We start from the raw sequence: 17366 nt of genomic DNA, 5'->3' as shown, positions 1-17366 counted from the left end.
TACACACACACAGTGTACACAGAGTGACACACAGTGACACACAGTACACACACACAGTGTACACACACACAGTGTACACACACAGTGTACACACACACAGTGACACACAGTGTACACACACACAGTGTACACAAACAGTGACACAGCGACACACATAGTGACACACGTGGTGTCAATAAAGTTACAGACACCACGTGGTGTCAATAAAGTTACAGGAACCGCGTGGTGTCACTAAAGTTACAGCCACCACGTGGTGTCAGTAAAGTTTACAGCCACCACGTGGTGTCAATAAAGTTACAGCCACCACGTGGTGTCAATAAAGTTACAGCGGCCTAGAGGGGCGGACCGCGAAGCCTCGGCGAAAACTTCGTGCCGGTAAAACCCCTCACACCCCCTAGGCAGGGATCCCCTTGACCCCTCACACCCCCTAGGTAGGGATCCCCTTGACCCCTCACACCCCTAGGCAGGGATCCCCTTGACCCCTCACACCCCTAGGCAGGGATCCCCTTGACCCCTCACACTCCTAGGCAGGGATCCCCTTGACCCCTCACACCCCTAGGCAGGGATCCCCCTGACCCCTCACACCCCCTAGGCAGGGATCTCCTTGACCCCTCACACCCCCTAGGCAGGGATCCCCCTATGGGTAGTGTTGAGTCTATGGGACAGTGCTGAGTCTATGGTGCAGTGTTGAGTCTATGGTGCAGTGTTGAGTCTATGGTGCAGTTTTGAGTCAGTGGGCAGTGTTGAGTCTATGGTGCGGTGTTGAGTCTATGGTGCAGTGTTGAGTCAGTGGGCAGTGTTGAGTCTATGGTGCGGTGTTGAGTCTATGGTGCAGTGTTGAGTCAGTGGGCAGTGTTGAGTCTATGGTGCGGTGTTGAGTCTATGGTGCAGTGCTGAGTCTATGGTGCAGTGTTGAGTCTATGGTGCGGTGTTGAGTCTATGGTGCAGTGCTGAGTCTATGGTACAGTGTTGAGTCTATGGTGCAGTGTTGAGTCTATGGTGCAGTGTTGAGTCTATGGGTAGCAGTGTTGAGTCTATGGTGCAGTGTTGAGTCTATGGTGCAGTGTTGAGTCTATGGTGCAGTGTTGAGTCTATGGTGCAGTGTTGAGTCTATGGGCAGTGTTGAGTCTATGGTGCGGTGTTGAGTCAGTGGGCAAACATACAAAATCAGCAGGGGATCAAATACTTTTTTCCCTCACTGTAGTAGAGACGAAGGGACAAAGGGGTGTATCTACTTGATGTATTTTTGGTAAGCCGTATAATCTTGGTGGCCTGGCAGCAGAAGGTTTCAAAGATAACTGTTTGGTTTGATCAATTAATGTGGTTGAATCAGAAATGATTTTGGTTTGTATGACGAGGCTGTTGGTGGGATCTCTTTTTATTTTTGTATAGCTACCATCATTGAGTAATTCTTGAATTTTGTTGTTATATTCTATTTTATCCATGATGACAGTGGCGTTGACCTTGTCGGCTGAGAGGATGACAATGTAATCCCTCTTTTTTTAATTCATATAATAATCAAATTTGATTATTTTTATTTATTTATTCTTATTTAAATATAATCAAATTTGCTTAGTTAAATTTTAAACGAAATGTTATATATTTATTATTTGAAATAATCAAATGTGATTATTTGTAAGTTTTATTTATTATTACTTTAAAATATTAAAATTAGGTTATAAAGAAAGGCGAAATTATTAATTAAATATTTCTGCCTTTATTTATTATGTAAAAGTGATCGAAATTGGGCAATTATTTTCATATTTATTCATTATTATTTAATAATCCAATTTGATTATTTTAACATATAATGTATATTTGTTTATTATTTAATAATAATTACATTTCATTATTTTAGTTTATACATTTTTATTTATTTATGCTTATTTTAAAAATAATCAAATTTGTTTTTTTTAATTTATTCTTATTTAAAAGTAATCAAATTAGATTATTTTTAAGTTATTTTTATTTATTTATAATGATTTTACAATAATCAAATTTGAGTACTTTTATGTATCATTTTTATTATTATTTATTTAATATTATAAAAATTTAATCAAATTTAATTGTAGTCCGAGTCCGACCTAGGGGGAGGCCCACGACTGCTTCAAATCTCCGTCGCCGGCCCCAGTCGGCCGAGAGAGGCGTCACGTGACGAGTGGCTGTGGGGTCACACCAAGCCGCGCGAACATCGCCAGAGGACACATCGATCCGAGAATCGATGTCACGCGTTGGAATCGCCCCGCCGCCGCCGCCCGCTGCTGCCGCTGACGCTCGGCGATCCGCGCAGTCGTCGATTTTAGCGACAGGATCGCGAATCGATTCCCTCCAGCGCTCCACGCCATCACGACGATGTTGACCACCGCCGCCTCCGCCGCCCGGCACGCGGCCAAGCGCCTGGGAGTCAATGGCGAAGGCAACGACCGCGTCCAGGCGGGCGCGATGGTGAGCGTCAGTGACGAGCGACTTGACGAGGTGTTTTTATAACGAGAAGATGTTTATTTTACTCCTCGCCCAGAGCCTCGTTGTGAGGCCTGGGCCAGAGGCTTCACTCAGGCGACGTGCCACCACCACCACCAGCCGTGTTTATATTATTTAACGTGATTGTTTAGCTTTGTAACTCGCAGATTCCAGTGCCGTTGCGAAGAGCTTCTCGTTGTTGGTGTTGGGGATGGACCACGCGGACCACAGCATCGCTAGGCTCTGCTTACGTTCAGTAAAACGCGTTTTGGTAAACGTGGATTTCGTGTTCGTTAACACTTTGGGCTATTTCCAGTGTAATTTTTTTATACGGCGTTTTCTCTTCTAAGGGTGTGTATTCTCTTTGCACTGAACTAAAATAATAAAAAAATATGAAACAATAAAAACATTACTCATTGTTTTTTTCGGTAAAGTCACGTATGTAGAAATACAATAAAATTATATTAAAACAGAAAACAATCACGACGTTTCGATCACAACGCAAGCGATCTTCATCAGGTGTCAAGAACAAATCACGGAGGTAAATACAGCAAAAGATGAGAGACGAGAATTCAACAAACCTGAAACAACATTACGTGAAGCACATCCAGTCAGGCCAACGACACAGACACTTCCTGGCGGACCACGAATAAAAACATTGCCTACCAGGAGAGATTCGTTCATGAGGCTATCCACATATACAAGCACAGAGACAATTTCAACCGAGAAGATGGATTCTGGCTTAGCAATCATTGGAAGGATTTGATAAACCATTTCGGGTCTTAATTGTTCACGCTTACGGTGGCTTTCAGACCGCATCCATTATTTTCGTCTCCCCCCTCCTCTTTTCAGAACATAGATGGACTCGTCCATCTGAACAAACTCTCAAATCGCTCTCCGTGGTGCTGACGTTAAAAAAACGCCACTTTTATTCAAATTTTCTTGCTGTGGTTTTCACACCTGACGATTGCTTCTTGTGTTGCAGTCAAAACGTCGTGAGAATTGTATTGTTTTATATTTTTATTATTTTATTGTTTCCCTTCTACGTGGTGACTTTACCGGAAGAACCAAGAATATTAATCCCTGCAGTCACGAAAGCTTTAAATCAAAAGTTAAAATACTAATTAAGTTAAAATACCGATGTGTTAAATGTCCCACGCGATGGCGTCGTGGGGTAGCTCTTCGACCCTCCCCAATGTGATTAAAAACTTTGCGGAATAATAAAACTTTACAGCGTCTACAAAAGCGCACCTGGCGGTGGGGGATGCGAGTTCCAGAGTTTGAAACTCGAGGGCCGTTTAGATTTAAAGTTAAACTCGCGAACGTTCTTAGCAATTACTGAAATGATGGCACTGAGCTATGGACATTTTTTGCCAAACGGATGCAGATTTAAAAACCCCTTTAATGCAAGTGTCTGCATCTGCTCCGATATCACTTGCCGGCGATGTTAGCCGTGGCTTTATTTTGGTGATTTTGAAAAAGTTTTATGGTTTGGCCATGTTTGTTTTGTTGTAGTATGGAGTTAGACTGATGGCCTTAATCTAAGTTGTCTTGTGGTTGTTGTTGTTAGACTTGGATCCCACTGGGATTTTTGCACACAGCGTTGGTGTACGGTGCTATTTCAAGGATTATTTTGCTGTTTTTTCCTGGATTTTCTGTTTGCACAGTCAAATAATCACTGTAAGATGTTTTTCTTGTTCATGTTTTTGTTTGTTGCGGTTGCACCCGATTCAAGAGCCGAATGGCTCACAGGGCTATACCAAATAAATGAAACTGAAAACTGTCTTCTCGGTATAGGAGGAAACAACAGCTTTGCACAATAGTCGTGTTGAGTTTGCTTCCTTGCCGACGTGCACAGGACACGTTTGAGGACCCACACAAGCCCCCACCGTCGGCTGTGGTTCACGTGCGGGGACTCTTGGACACAGCCCTCGAGTCGGACCTCGTGGAGGCCGTGCGGCACTTTGGCCTAGTCAGGTGACCAGTCGGTGGTGACCGTTGCCCGCATGGGGAAGGAAGCTGTATTATTATTATTGTTGTTTACCGAAAACACCAAAGATTAATTCCTGCAGTCACGAAAGCTTTGAACCAAGTTTAAACCGCCTCTACGGGGAGGTATAAGGTCTGTATCTTTGTGTCTGTCTTTGTGTTGTCTTGTGTTGTCTGTGTGTTGTCTCTGCTTGTGTATCTGCCTTTGTGTCTGTGCTTGGATTTGTTTCTCTGTGCTGTCTCTGCCTGTGTGTCGGTCTTGGTGCTTCCGAATGTTTGCTGCCGTGCTCCACTTTGCTCTATGCATACCTCATGCTAAAATGTCCCATTGTCTCTCAGCCTTGCCTTCTCATGCTAATATGTCCCATTGTCTCTCAGCCTTGCCTTCTCTGCCTATTTAAGGCGACTTCACTGTGTGCTTGTACCTGTGCTGGTCCGCTCTACTTGAATGTCTATGTGTGTGTGTGCCATCTGTATCTTAAATTTCATACTTAACTTTCAATTTAGCAATCTTTGAAATAACGTAATCAACCAGGCTTTGCGTTAATTGTGTTTTGACCGACCGTCTGTGTTGCTTTATTTGGTTTCCAAATTCTGCTAAACTCTTGTTTGTTTGGTATGCTTCTCTCTCTGTGTCCCCTATTGTGTCGGTGTTAGTTCCCCCCTACTTGGGTGTCTGTATATACATCTGAGGTTATGTGTCTCCCCTCTCTCGTAAATTTAGCTCTTCTGTACCTGATGATGGCTGCTTGTGTTGCAACCGAAACGTCGTACGCTATTATGTTATTTTATTATTTCTTATTTATACGTGACTTTACCGAAAAAAACAAAGATTATTGTTATTATAGTTGTTATTATTATTGGTGTTATTATTGTTATTATTATTGTTGTTATTATTGTTGTTATTGTTATTATTGTTGTGGTGGTGGTGTTTGCGGACGTGGAGTGAACTTGGACCTTGGAAATTCGAATATTACCGATTTTCGCTTCGACAACTCAAGAAATTGCATAACACGAAAATACTCGATGGTTCTTAAGCACGGGGTGGGAGATGCCCTTTCTGGGGGCGCAAGACATGCCAGATTATTTTTAACAAGGTAAATCATCGAAACACATTGAGCACGGGCACGTAAGCACCGCTACTTTGTTCCATCAAACCTCTAAATTAATAAACATTGTACGTTTAAAAAAAAATATTGAGAACCAAAGGGGGGGTGGCAAGGCTGCAGGTTAAAGCTCAAGAACCACTTCCGTAAATAAAAAGCCGTGGCCGCGTGTGGCGGTGGACGAGAGGGCGCGGTGTTGCCCACGTCACGGCGTGATCGGCGACGCCGTGCGTGGCTTACTCGGGGCCTTTACAGCCTGAAGTGACCAAACAAAAACTGCTTCATCTTCTTTGGGGTTCTTTCGGTAAAGTCACCACCGCGTAGAATGAGAATAAAATAATAAATTAATAAAACTTAAAATAACACGATAAAATTCTCACGACGTTTCGGGCTACAACACAAGCGGCCTTCATCAGGTGAAGGGACGAGACTGCCAAACTGAAATGGGACAGTCTCGTCCCTTCACCTGATGAAGGCCACTTGTGTTGTGGCCGAAACGTCGTGAGAATTGTGTTATTTTATTGTATTATTTTATTCTCATTCTACGTGTTGGTGACTTTACCGAAAGAACCAAAGAAGATTAATCCTTGCAGTCACGAAAGCTTTAAATCGAAACAAAAAACCGTTTGTTTTTCAATTTTTCCAAGTCACGAATTCCCTCCGAATTAAAGTGCCGCTGCTGCTTTTGTTGTGCCGTCTGACAAAAGCGGCACACGTTCAAATGTGATTAGTAACCGTGTTAAAAATTAATATCTTGTATTGAAATGGTGCACACATACCTTGTTTATGTACGTTTGAAGAGGCTTCCTTTATCAGGTGATACATCGACAGAAGAAGACTACATTACCCTCAAGATGTATTCTAAATCTAATTATATTGTTACAGTACATTCAATTCCAACGCACTACACTGCCAAACTGAAATGGGACGTGGCATCTAACCTGCATCCAACCAGTCTCCACTCCGTTGCATGCATTGAAACATTTCTTGAGATCAAATGAGGTGACTTGGAGCAGACCAACCTCGTGTTTAACATCAACAACAGGCACGCATTTTAAAGTCGGCCACATCTTTGAATAACGGCACTCGTTTGAATCGCTCCCTCCGTGCAGCTACGTGGTGATGATGCCCAAGACGCGGCAGGCGCTGGTGGAGTTTGAAGACCCGGAGAGCTCCCGCAGCTGCGTCGACTACTCGTCCACGGGCTCCGTCTACGTGTGCGGGCAGCCGGCCTATTTTAACTTCTCTACCAGCCAGAAGCTTTGGCGCCCTGGCGTCCCGGGGGATAACGGCAACAGCAACCACGTCCTGCTCTTCACCATCCTCAACCCCATCTACCCCATCACCACGGTGGGCATTGTTACGCTCACAGCAGCTGGACATTCACTCGTGAATAATTTGTCGGGTGTGCCATGCGCACACGCGCGCACACACACGTGTGTTTCATTTTTACGAGTGAAATTATGTCCGTTTTGGATTACAGTGAATGGCTTTGCTAAGGAAATTACATCGATCCTTTGGTTCATTTGAGGCAATTGAAGTCGTGTTTTTTGTTTGTGCTTTGAAGTCTACCAATGGCATTGAATAAAAAAAATATATATAGACCTAATGTTGATTTTGGAAAGCGTTGATGTCCTGTATGGCTCGATCTTAAAAATTCACTGGAAAAAAAGCTTTTCAAATTTACTTGGTAATGCGTGCAAAATCACCTCGCTGCGTTTGTGTGCTCCATGTGGTCCTGCAGGATGTGCTTTACAACATTTGCAAACCATTTGGGCCTCTGCAACGCATTGTGATCTTCAGGAAGAATGGCCTGCAGGCCTTTGTGGAATATCCTTTCAACGAGATGCATAACCGTAACGACATGTCCGCCATTCACGTAATTTTACGTGTTATTTTGGAGATGCTAAATGTATTGTTTTTAAAATGAAATGGTCGTGTTTTCCTTAATTTTTGGCCACGTTTGTTTCGGTTGAGAGCGCCGAGAGAGCGAACTCATCTCTGAATGGAGCAGACATCTATTCGGGCTGCTGTACTCTTATAGTGGACTATGCGAGGGCAAGTACAACCGATACTTTGTACATTCACAAGTGTGTGCACCACAACCTGGGTTTTTTCACCCGCAGACCAAAGATTAATTTAATATTCTGAATTGACCACTTTGGTGAGCAAATAATGCTGAATACACACGGCAATTCATTGCCAGATGAGGGCTTCCGCACTCGACGCCTGTTGTGGGGTTATTTGACTTGTGTGCGGGGTAAAGGAGTGTAGCATATTTTGTGGCAGCATAGAAATACAATGCACCCAGTGGGTTTTACAGCTGCCCACCACACAGCCGCACAACCTACAACAACCCATTGTGCATGACGGTCATCCTTGCCGTTGTCTAAAGTCAAACTTTTCCTAATTGATATTACCGTGAGGGTGGTTCTCATCTGAGCCAGTGCCCTGAGCCAGTTAGTGGAAAATTCGCATCCAGTGGGAAGGGTAGAGTTGGTTTTTAATTCAATTTTATTTGGTGACGGGTGATTAACATTCAGCCATAGGCTGCTTTGCGAGACCTGCAGAGTACTTGAGGGGAGATGTTACATTGTTAGCAGGAAATAAAATTACAGAACAGTAATAACGAATGCATCATTTTCATAACGGGGTTATGGCACTTCAACATTTTTGAGGTATACGATCAAGGCTAACGCTTCACAGTACACGAGGAACACCGCGAATAAATAATACCAAGTTAGGCAAAGCATGCCAAACTTATGTGCAATTAAACAAGTTTGGAATTTAAATAGGCCACCGAGGGTTAGCAATTTTTATCTGCAAACACGAAGGGAGCTTGTTCCAACGAAGAGGGATAATCAACACGTGATCTTAAAAAAAAAACGGTGGCAGAATGGCCACTGTTTCCCACAACTCCGATAAGCACGCTTTTATTTCGATTTAAAGCTTTCGTGACTGCAAAACCAAAGAAGAAGCACGCTTTTGCTACGTACGGCGCGAAAGTTTAGCTTACCGTTGACTTCCTACATGTGGCAGCTTTTATTCATTCATCTCCCAGGAGGTGAAGGGTTGCGTTAAGTACCTCGGTTTCACCGCAAGTTGCATGCCGTAATTGTCTCGGGGGTAATGACTTGCTTAATAATTATTATGCTTGTACATTTTAAATGGTTCTAAAGTTTCGATTTAAAGCTTTCGTGACTGCAAGGATTCATCTTCTTTGGTTCTTTCAGGTAAAGTCACCACCACGTAGAATGAGAATAAAATAATAAAATAACACAATAAAATTCTCACGACGTTTCGGCCACAACACAAGGTCGGGACGACAGGTTTCTTCCTGATTTAAAACTTTCGTGACTGCAGTAATTCATATTCTTAGTTTTTTCGGTAAAGTCACGTTGAAGAGAAACAACAAAATAACAAAATATATATAAAACAATAAAAAATTCTCACGACGTTTCGACCATAACTCAAACGGTCATCATCAGGTGTGTCGGTTTGCATGATCAGGTGTGTCGGTTTGCATGCAAACCGACACACCTGATGATGACCGTTTGAGTTATGGTCGAAACGTCGTGAGAATTTTTTATTGTTTTATATATATTTTGTTATTTTGTTGTTTCTCTTCAACGTGACTTTACCGAAAAAACTAAGAATATAGGTTTCTTCCTTTCACCTGAAGAAGGCCACTTGTGTTGTGGCGAAACGTCGTGAGACTTTTATTGTTTTAGTTTATTATTTTATCCTCATTCTACGTGATGACTTTACCGAAAGAACCAAAGAAGGTTCTAAAGTTATATAATTTTTTTCCGAGCATCTATGCCCTATATGCTGGCCACGAATAATGTTTATCTTTTCCCCCTGCTGTGTCCTCTTTACAGGCGACGCGTCTGAATGTGTTTAAAAATGACTCTGAGACCTGGGACTTCACCAACCCTGGCCTCAAGCAAGGTAAGACCAATATTGAGCATATCAGAGCCGCGCTCTCTCGACAGCTGGTGGTGGTGAGCCCTCGGTGTGTGGGGGGGGGGGGGTGACGTTTTTAACGCAAGGGGTGGGGGGTGTGCACGGCGTGATGAAACAGGCATTGACTATTTCTGTACGCAGCCGGCTTTGCCGTGTTATACTTGAAGATCCGTGGCCAAGTAGAGGGGGAAGTTTGGAGCGTTCTCAAGAGGATAATGCAGCTTCTGCACTTGAGATTTTGGTTGCAGAAAAATGTCACACCTGCAGACACTTGGTTGTCTTGAAGCACATTGGTGTACTGTTTACAATCTACAGAACTTGTCTTCTTTGGTTCTTTCGGTAAAGTCACGTAGAATGAGAATAAAATAATAAATTGATAAAATAAAATAACACAATAATATTCTCACGACGTTTCGGCCACAACACAAGCGGCCTTCATCAGGTGAAGGGGGCGAGACTGTCTGGTAGGACAGCGCTGGAGTGAGAGAGCCACGTTCAGATCACGGCTTTTAAGCTGTGTGAGAGGAACAAAGAGACTTGACAAAGGAATTAGCATAAAATTTAGCATTGAAATGGCTGAATGATTAGCTTGTGACTGGTCACAGAAATAGCTATGTTAAAAGTTAAAGCATACACATCCGCAGAGGCACCCATTGTTAAAAGGAATTAGCATAGAATTTAGCATTGAAATAGCTAAGTTAAGGCATACACATCCGCAGAGGCACCCCTTGACAATGGGATTAGCATAGAATTTAGCATTGAAATGGCTGAGTGATTCGCTTGTAACTGCTACAGAAATAGTTACGTTGAAGTCAGAGCATACACATTCACCGAGGCACTTAGTACAAATCAAACAGGAGAATTTAGCATTGAAATAACTAGGCGAATTTAGCATTGAAATAACTGGGTGATTTGCTAGTGACTGGTCACAGAAATGACTACACATCTGAGCTATTCACAGTACTATATAGTGAACCAATAAAAACTAAAATATAAATTACCTTCATGTTATCAATAAACTCTATATTCTCCAATCAGCTAAGCTACCAACCATAAGTCGTTATATATCACAATGCTATATGGCGAAAAAATGGGTGGATTCTTACCCTCAAATTTCCGTACCACGGATAGCTACGGGCCCCGTTCAGACGGACGAGTTCGTCCATGGTCGGAACAGAGGAGGGGGAGAGAGACAGCTGCGAAGCCCTAGTATACTCCATGTTGTAAACCATACCATTAACCGTGGTGTGAGAGGTATTAAGAGGCAATGCTGGCGAAAGAGCTGCGGTCTGAAGGTCATCGTAAAATTACAATTAATTAAGAACAGAAATGATTTAACACATCTTTCCAGTGGTTACTAAGCCTGAATCCATCTTCTCGGTTGAAATTGTCTCTGTGCTTGTATATGTGAATGGCCTCATGAACGAATCTCTCATGGTAGCCAGTTGGTTTGCAAAGAACCTCCGTCTTGGAGAAGTCAATGTCATGTGAGCCCACTGAATTGTAACAGTGATCTGCCACGGCAGAGGAGTTCGTCTTACCGTGTTTCAAGTCTGCTTTATGTTCGCGGATGCGGTCCGAGATATGTCTTTTGGTTTCTCCAATGTAGCTACTACCACAGAGGCACTTTAGTTTGTAAACGCCCGGGTACTGTATGTCTGGAAGAGCATCTTTTACAGATGGAACTAAATCATGGATTTTGTGTACTGTGTTGAATCGGACCTGGATCTTGTGTTTATTCAGGATTTTGGAGATCTTTTTAGTGACCCCTGCAATGTAGGGTAAGGTGATGGTTTTGAGTGGCTCCACAAGAGGATCCTTCTTCATGACTGGAGTGATGGCTTTGCGGATTGTGTAGTCGGAGTAGCCATTAGCCCTGAGAGCCTGGTGTACGTGCTTGAGTTCACTGGTAATGTGTTCCTGGTCGGAAATGCATTGGGCTCTATGGTATAGAGCAGGGGTCGGGAACCTTTTTGACTAAGAGAGCCATGAAAGCAAAAAATTTGGAAATTTATTTCAGTGAGAGCCATATAATATATTTTAAAAGTGAATTCAACTAAATGTCAGTATAATAAGCCTCTGAATTTATTCTTTTAAATAATGTTGTTATAACACTCACCATTAATGCGACTTTTGGTGCTGCATGGATTTGCTGATGTCTTTGTAGTCGGGTTGGTACCTTGTAGTCGGGTTGGTACTTGGTGAGGTTAAGCTTCATGCAAGCGTTGAGGCTTTCATCCGTTAAACGTGATCGTAGGTTGGACTTGATGTTTTTAAGATGTGAGAATGACTTCTCACATGCATACGTAGATCCAAACATGGTCAATACAGCAATACTCACACGCTGCAGTGTGTGGTATGTGACAGGAAGCGCGTTCCAAGTTTTGAGAATCAGCTGGTCTTCGGGTTGGAGTTTTTTCATTTCTGTCCACATGTGCTTGCTCGCCAACTCCGCTTTCTGTCGTGTGATTCTTTCCAAATCTTCATTCAGTGACTTGAACTTATTCACCCACATGTCTGAGGCCTTCAGGTCAGCCACTTCTGCTTCAAAATCTCTGACGGAGACACCAGGGATGTAATTCAGGTCGGCTGTGTTCAGTGAACACTCGTTTGGATGGGTGATGAACTTAAAAAGACGAGTGTGCTCACGAAATTCTCCAAAGCGTGCTTTGAAGGACTGTAGGAGACTGGATGTGCAGCCAGCTAGCTGGTGGAGATCAAGGTTTTGAATGGGCTCACTTGCTGTGCATGCATCTTTAAATTGGCTCAGTTTTTCAAAATGTAGTAAACGACCTGTTTCAAGATCCGTGATGAAAAGCTCCAGCTTGTTTTCAAAAGCAAATACAGCTTGTTGAAGGGATAACACTGTATTTCCAATGCCTTGCATTTTCACGTTGAGCTGGTTCAGATGTTCAGTCAGATCTACGAGATAGTAAAACTTGAGGAGCCACTCGGTGTCGGCTAGCTCAGGATGCCCGACGCCTTTCATTTCAAGGAAAGTCCGGATTTCGTTCAGGCAAGCCGCAAAACGGCTAAGCACCTTCCCTCTTGACAACCAACGCACATTGCTGTGCAAAAGCAGACCAGGATAGTTATTTACAACTTCATCCAGCAGTGTTTTAAACTGGCGATCATTTAAGGCTCGGGCAACAATAAAGTTGATCACACGAATGACCAGCGACATCACTTCGCCAAACTGCCTGTCACACATCTGAGCACAAAGTGCCTCCTGGTGTATAATGCAATGGAAACTTAGGATGGGTCTATTTTCATGTTCACGGAGAAGCGCCACAAATCCTTTGTTTTTCCCCACCATACACGGAGCACCATCAGTACACACTGAGAGAAGTTTATCCATAGGTAGACTTTTTTCTTGAGCAAACTCCATGAAAGACTTGAATAAATCCTCACCTCTTGTAGACCCTTTTAATGGCAGAACAGCAAGACTTTCTTCGCGCAGTGTGTCACCAACAGCATATCTTGCAATCACGCTGAACTGCGACAAATGGCTCACGTCTGTTGACTCATCCAAAGCCAGAGAAAAGAACGGCGCTGCATTTATGTCCTTCACTTGCGTTTCCTCCACTTTGTTTGCCATCACGATGGTACGATCATGAACAGTTCTTGCCGACAGAGGCATGTCTTGTATCCGTTTGATTATCTTGTCTTTGTTCGGAAGATCATCAAAAAGTTCATTGGCTACATCCAGCATGAACGTTTTAGCATACTCGCCATCTGTGAATGGTTTTCCATTCCTCACTATTGCTAAAGAACCAGCAAAGCTAGCCGAATTATAGTCACCTTGCCGGGTCCATACGCGGAGTTGCTGCTGGCTAGCTTGCACCCTGCTCAGAAGCTCTTGGCACGCTTTCTTTCTGCTGTCTCCCGCAGGGTATTTTGATGCAAAGGTAGCGTGGCGCGTGCCGAAGTTCCGCTTTACATTCGACCGTTTCAACGATGTAATTTTGTCATTGCAAATTAGACACACCGCAGAACCCGCTCTCTCCACAAAGGCGAATTCTTCGGTCCATTCGTCCTGAAATGTACGATACTCGTCGTCTTTTTTTCTTTTCGCCATCTTCTTCGTCGAAGGGTTAGCTTTGAGCTAATGACCGAGCAGACGCAGTCTCAGACTGATTCAAAAGGGGGCGTTTACCTGTTTTACCCAGCAACGGCAAACGTAGGCCAGTATCATCCAATTAAAATAATGGACAATTGCTCCTGCAGCCCTGAACAGGACATGCGCAGTGAAAAATCGATGGATGGATTAAAACAAGTGAGAATATTTTGTTTTATCTGCGAGCCATATGCAATCATCAAAAGAGCCACATCTGGCTCGCAAGCCATAGGTTCCCGACCCCTGGTATAGAGTCTTGATGAGGCAGTTCTTCTGGGATGGATGGTGGTGGGAATCCGGTTTCAAGTAAGCATCTGTATGGGTAGCTTTCCTGTAGACAGAGTGGCTCATTGAACCATCATGTCTCCTTTTAATTAAGACATCCAGAAAGGGTAGTTTGCCATCTTTTTCGACCTCCATGGTAAATCTGATGGCTGGGTGTATGGAATTGATGTGGTCGCGGAATTGGTCTAGAGCAGGCTGGCCATGTGGCCAGATGACAAAGGTGTCATCAACGTACCTCTTCCATAAGGTCGGGCGTAGAGTGGCAGTCTGGATGGCGTCAGTTTCAAATTTTTCCATGAATACGTTGGCTACAACCGGAGATAGGGGGGAGCCCATTGGGGTGCCCTCAGTTTGTTTGTAGAAAGTTCCATTCCAGGTGAAGTATGTGTTGGTTAAGCAATGTCTCACCAGGGGGGGTACATCAGTATGCAGTCCTTGATGAACCAGGTCTTCAATGATAGCGATGGTGTCAGGTACTGGGACTTTGGTGAACAAGGACACCACATCAAAACTGACAAGCAGGTCGTTTGGGGACAGGGAAATGTCTTTGATTGTCGATACCAGGTGAGTAGAATTTAGTACCGCAGAGGTGGTTTTTCCAGTGAAAGGTCGCAGTATATCAGCCAGAAAACGTGCCAGTTTGTAGGTGGGGGAGCTGATAGTAGAGACGATGGGACGAAGGGGTGTATCTTCTTTGTGTATCTTTGGAAGGCCATATAATCTTGGTGGTCTGGCAGCAGAGGGTTTCAACAAGAACTGTTTGTTCTCATCAATTAATGCTGTTGAATCAGAGATAATTTTGTTCGTTTTTGTGACCAGGCTGTTGGTGGGATCTCTTTTTATTTTTGTATAGCTGCCATCGTTGAGTAGTTCTTGAATTTTGTTGTTATATTCTGTTTTGTCCATGATGACAGTGGCATTGCCTTTGTCGGCTGAGAGAACGACAATATCATCCCTCTTTTTTAATTGAGATAATTCAAAACGTTCGTCTTTGCTGATGTTGCTAGGTGGCAACTTAGCGTTTTTGAGGGTTGCAGCGATTTCAGATCTTGCTACGTCTGCAGAGATGTGACTCAAGCCCTTGAGTGCAACGTCGACATGGGCAATGATATCATTAACCGGTAAGTGTCTCGGTGTGACAGCAAAGTTTAGACCTTTAGCTAAAACGGATTTCAGACCATCAGAAATGGAACTGTTACTGCGATTAATTACGACTTTGTTGACGTCTATCTTTTCGGTGTGTGGATCCGATTTTTTGCTGGAGAGGTGATTGAATTTGGAAATCAAATTGTCCCTACATTTGTTCGACATAGTGGCAGCCGAAGAGGTAGTCATTGTCTACATGTTCCCAATCCGATGTAGACATTGTTGCTGTCAATTTTAAGTGTGATTTGTAGAGTGTCTTGTCTAACTGATCGAGTTCGGTGCGTGTAAGTCTGATTTTTTCCGAGATAAGAGCGAAGCTAGTTCTAGCTAGAATTCGTTTTGCATTGAGAGAAGTTGCAACAGCAGAGGTTAGTGTAAATGCGGTTGGTATTACCTTAGAGTCGCGGCATCTCTTCAGAAAGGTGAGTGACTCGATTAGTTGACCGCATCCGCGAACATAAAGCAGACTTGAAATACGGTAAGACGAACTGCTCTGCCGTGGCAGATCACTGTTACAATTCAGTGGGCTCACATGACATTGACTTCTCCAAGACGGAGGTTCTTTGCAAACCAACTGGCTACCATGAGAGATTCGTTCATGAGGCCATTCACATATACAAGCACAGAGACAATTTCAATCGAGAAGATGGATTCAGGCTTAGTAACCACTGGAAAGAACCAAAGAAGATGAATCATTGCAGTCACGAAAGCTTTAAATCGAAATTTAACCGCCTCTACGGGGAGGGATTCCACACATCCTTAAGATCATTCAACAGACTTCGGGATAAGAAGGCTCAACTAATCGAGTCTCTCACCTTTCTGAAGAGATGCCGCGACTCTAAGGTAATACCAACCGCATTTACACTAACCTCTGCTGTTGCAACTTCTCTCAATGCAAAACGAATTCTAGCTAGAACTAGCTTCGCTCTTATCTCGGAAAAAATCAGACTTACACGAACCGAACTCGATCAGTTAGACAAGACACTCTACAAATCACACTTAAAATTGACAGCAACAATGTCTACATCGGATTGGGAACATGTAGACAATGACTACCTCTTCGGCTGCCACTATGTCGAACAAATGTAGGGACAATTTGATTTCCAAATTCAATCACCTCTCCAGCAAAAAATCGGATCCACACACCGAAAAGATAGACGTCAACAAAGTCGTAATTAATCGCAGTAACAGTTCCATTTCTGATGGTCTGAAATCCGTTTTAGCTAAAGGTCTAAACTTTGCTGTCACACCGAGACACTTACCGGTTAATGATATCATTGCCCATGTCGACGTTGCACTCAAGGGCTTGAGTCACATCTCTGCAGACGTAGCAAGATCTGAAATCGCTGCAACCCTCAAAAACGCTAAGTTGCCACCTAGCAACATCAGCAAAGACGAACGTTTTGAATTATCTCAATTAAAAAAGAGGGATGATATTGTCGTTCTCTCAGCCGACAAAGGCAATGCCACTGTCATCATGGACAAAACAGAATATAACAACAAAATTCAAGAACTACTCAACGATGGCAGCTATACAAAAATAAAAAGAGATCCCACCAACAGCCTGGTCACAAAAACGAACAAAATTATCTCTGATTCAACAGCATTAATTGATGAGAACAAACAGTTCTTGTTGAAACCCTCTGCTGCCAGACCACCAAGATTATATGGCCTTCCAAAGATACACAAAGAAGATACACCCCTTCGTCCCATCGTCTCTACTATCAGCTCCCCCACCTACAAACTGGCACGTTTTCTGGCTGATATACTGCGACCTTTCACTGGAAAAACCACCTCTGCGGTACTAAATTCTACTCACCTGGTATCGACAATCAAAGACATTTCCCTGTCCCCAAACGACCTGCTTGTCAGTTTTGATGTGGTGTCCTTGTTCACCAAAGTCCCAGTACCTGACACCATCGCTATCATTGAAGACCTGGTTCATCAAGGACTGCATACTGATGTACCCCCCCTGGTGAGACATTGCTTAACCAACACATACTTCACCTGGAATGGAACTTTCTACAAACAAACTGAGGGCACCCCAATGGGCTCCCCCCTATCTCCGGTTGTAGCCAACGTATTCATGGAAAAATTTGAAATTGACGCCATCCAGACTGCCACTCTACGCCCGACCTTATGGAAGAGGTACGTTGATGACACCTTTGTCATCTGGCCACATGGCCAGCCTGCTCTAGACCAATTCCGCGACCACATCAATTCCATACACCCAGCCATCAGATTTACCATGGAGGTCGAAAAAGATGGCAAACTACCCTTTCTGGATGTCTTAATTA

The 17366-nt window shown here is 43.5% G+C and overlaps 1 protein-coding gene across 7 annotated transcripts in view; it reads left to right on the top strand.

Moving 5' to 3' along the window:
- The first annotated feature begins 289 nt into the window (after positions 1-289).
- LOC142919854 (heterogeneous nuclear ribonucleoprotein L-like) overlaps positions 290-17366 on the top strand; it is a 29164-nt gene continuing 12087 nt past the window's right edge. For 2 of the 7 annotated variants that reach the window (XM_076062519.1, XM_076062525.1), the window contains exons 1-7: positions 290-375; positions 2073-2475; positions 4319-4437; positions 6668-6905; positions 7300-7385; positions 7517-7613; positions 9437-9506. In XM_076062519.1, coding sequence (XP_075918634.1) covers positions 2353-2475; positions 4319-4437; positions 6668-6905; positions 7300-7385; positions 7517-7613; positions 9437-9506 — 733 coding nt within the window. In that variant the 5' untranslated portion in view covers positions 290-375; positions 2073-2352. Of the gene's footprint in view, positions 376-2072; positions 2476-4318; positions 4438-6667; positions 6906-7299; positions 7386-7516; positions 7614-9436; positions 9507-17366 lie in introns of those variants that run through there. The other 5 variants (XM_076062520.1, XM_076062522.1, XM_076062523.1 and 2 more) reach the window with 5 other exon arrangements.

The sequence above is a fragment of the Petromyzon marinus genome, unplaced genomic scaffold (assembly GCF_048934315.1).
Source record: "Petromyzon marinus isolate PM22_M1 ecotype Great Lakes invasive population unplaced genomic scaffold, UKy_Petmar_22M1.pri1.0 PM_G_Scaffold_64, whole genome shotgun sequence".
NCBI lineage: Eukaryota > Metazoa > Chordata > Hyperoartia > Petromyzontiformes > Petromyzontidae > Petromyzon > Petromyzon marinus.
This window is presented reverse-complemented; position numbering and strand designations above follow the sequence as displayed.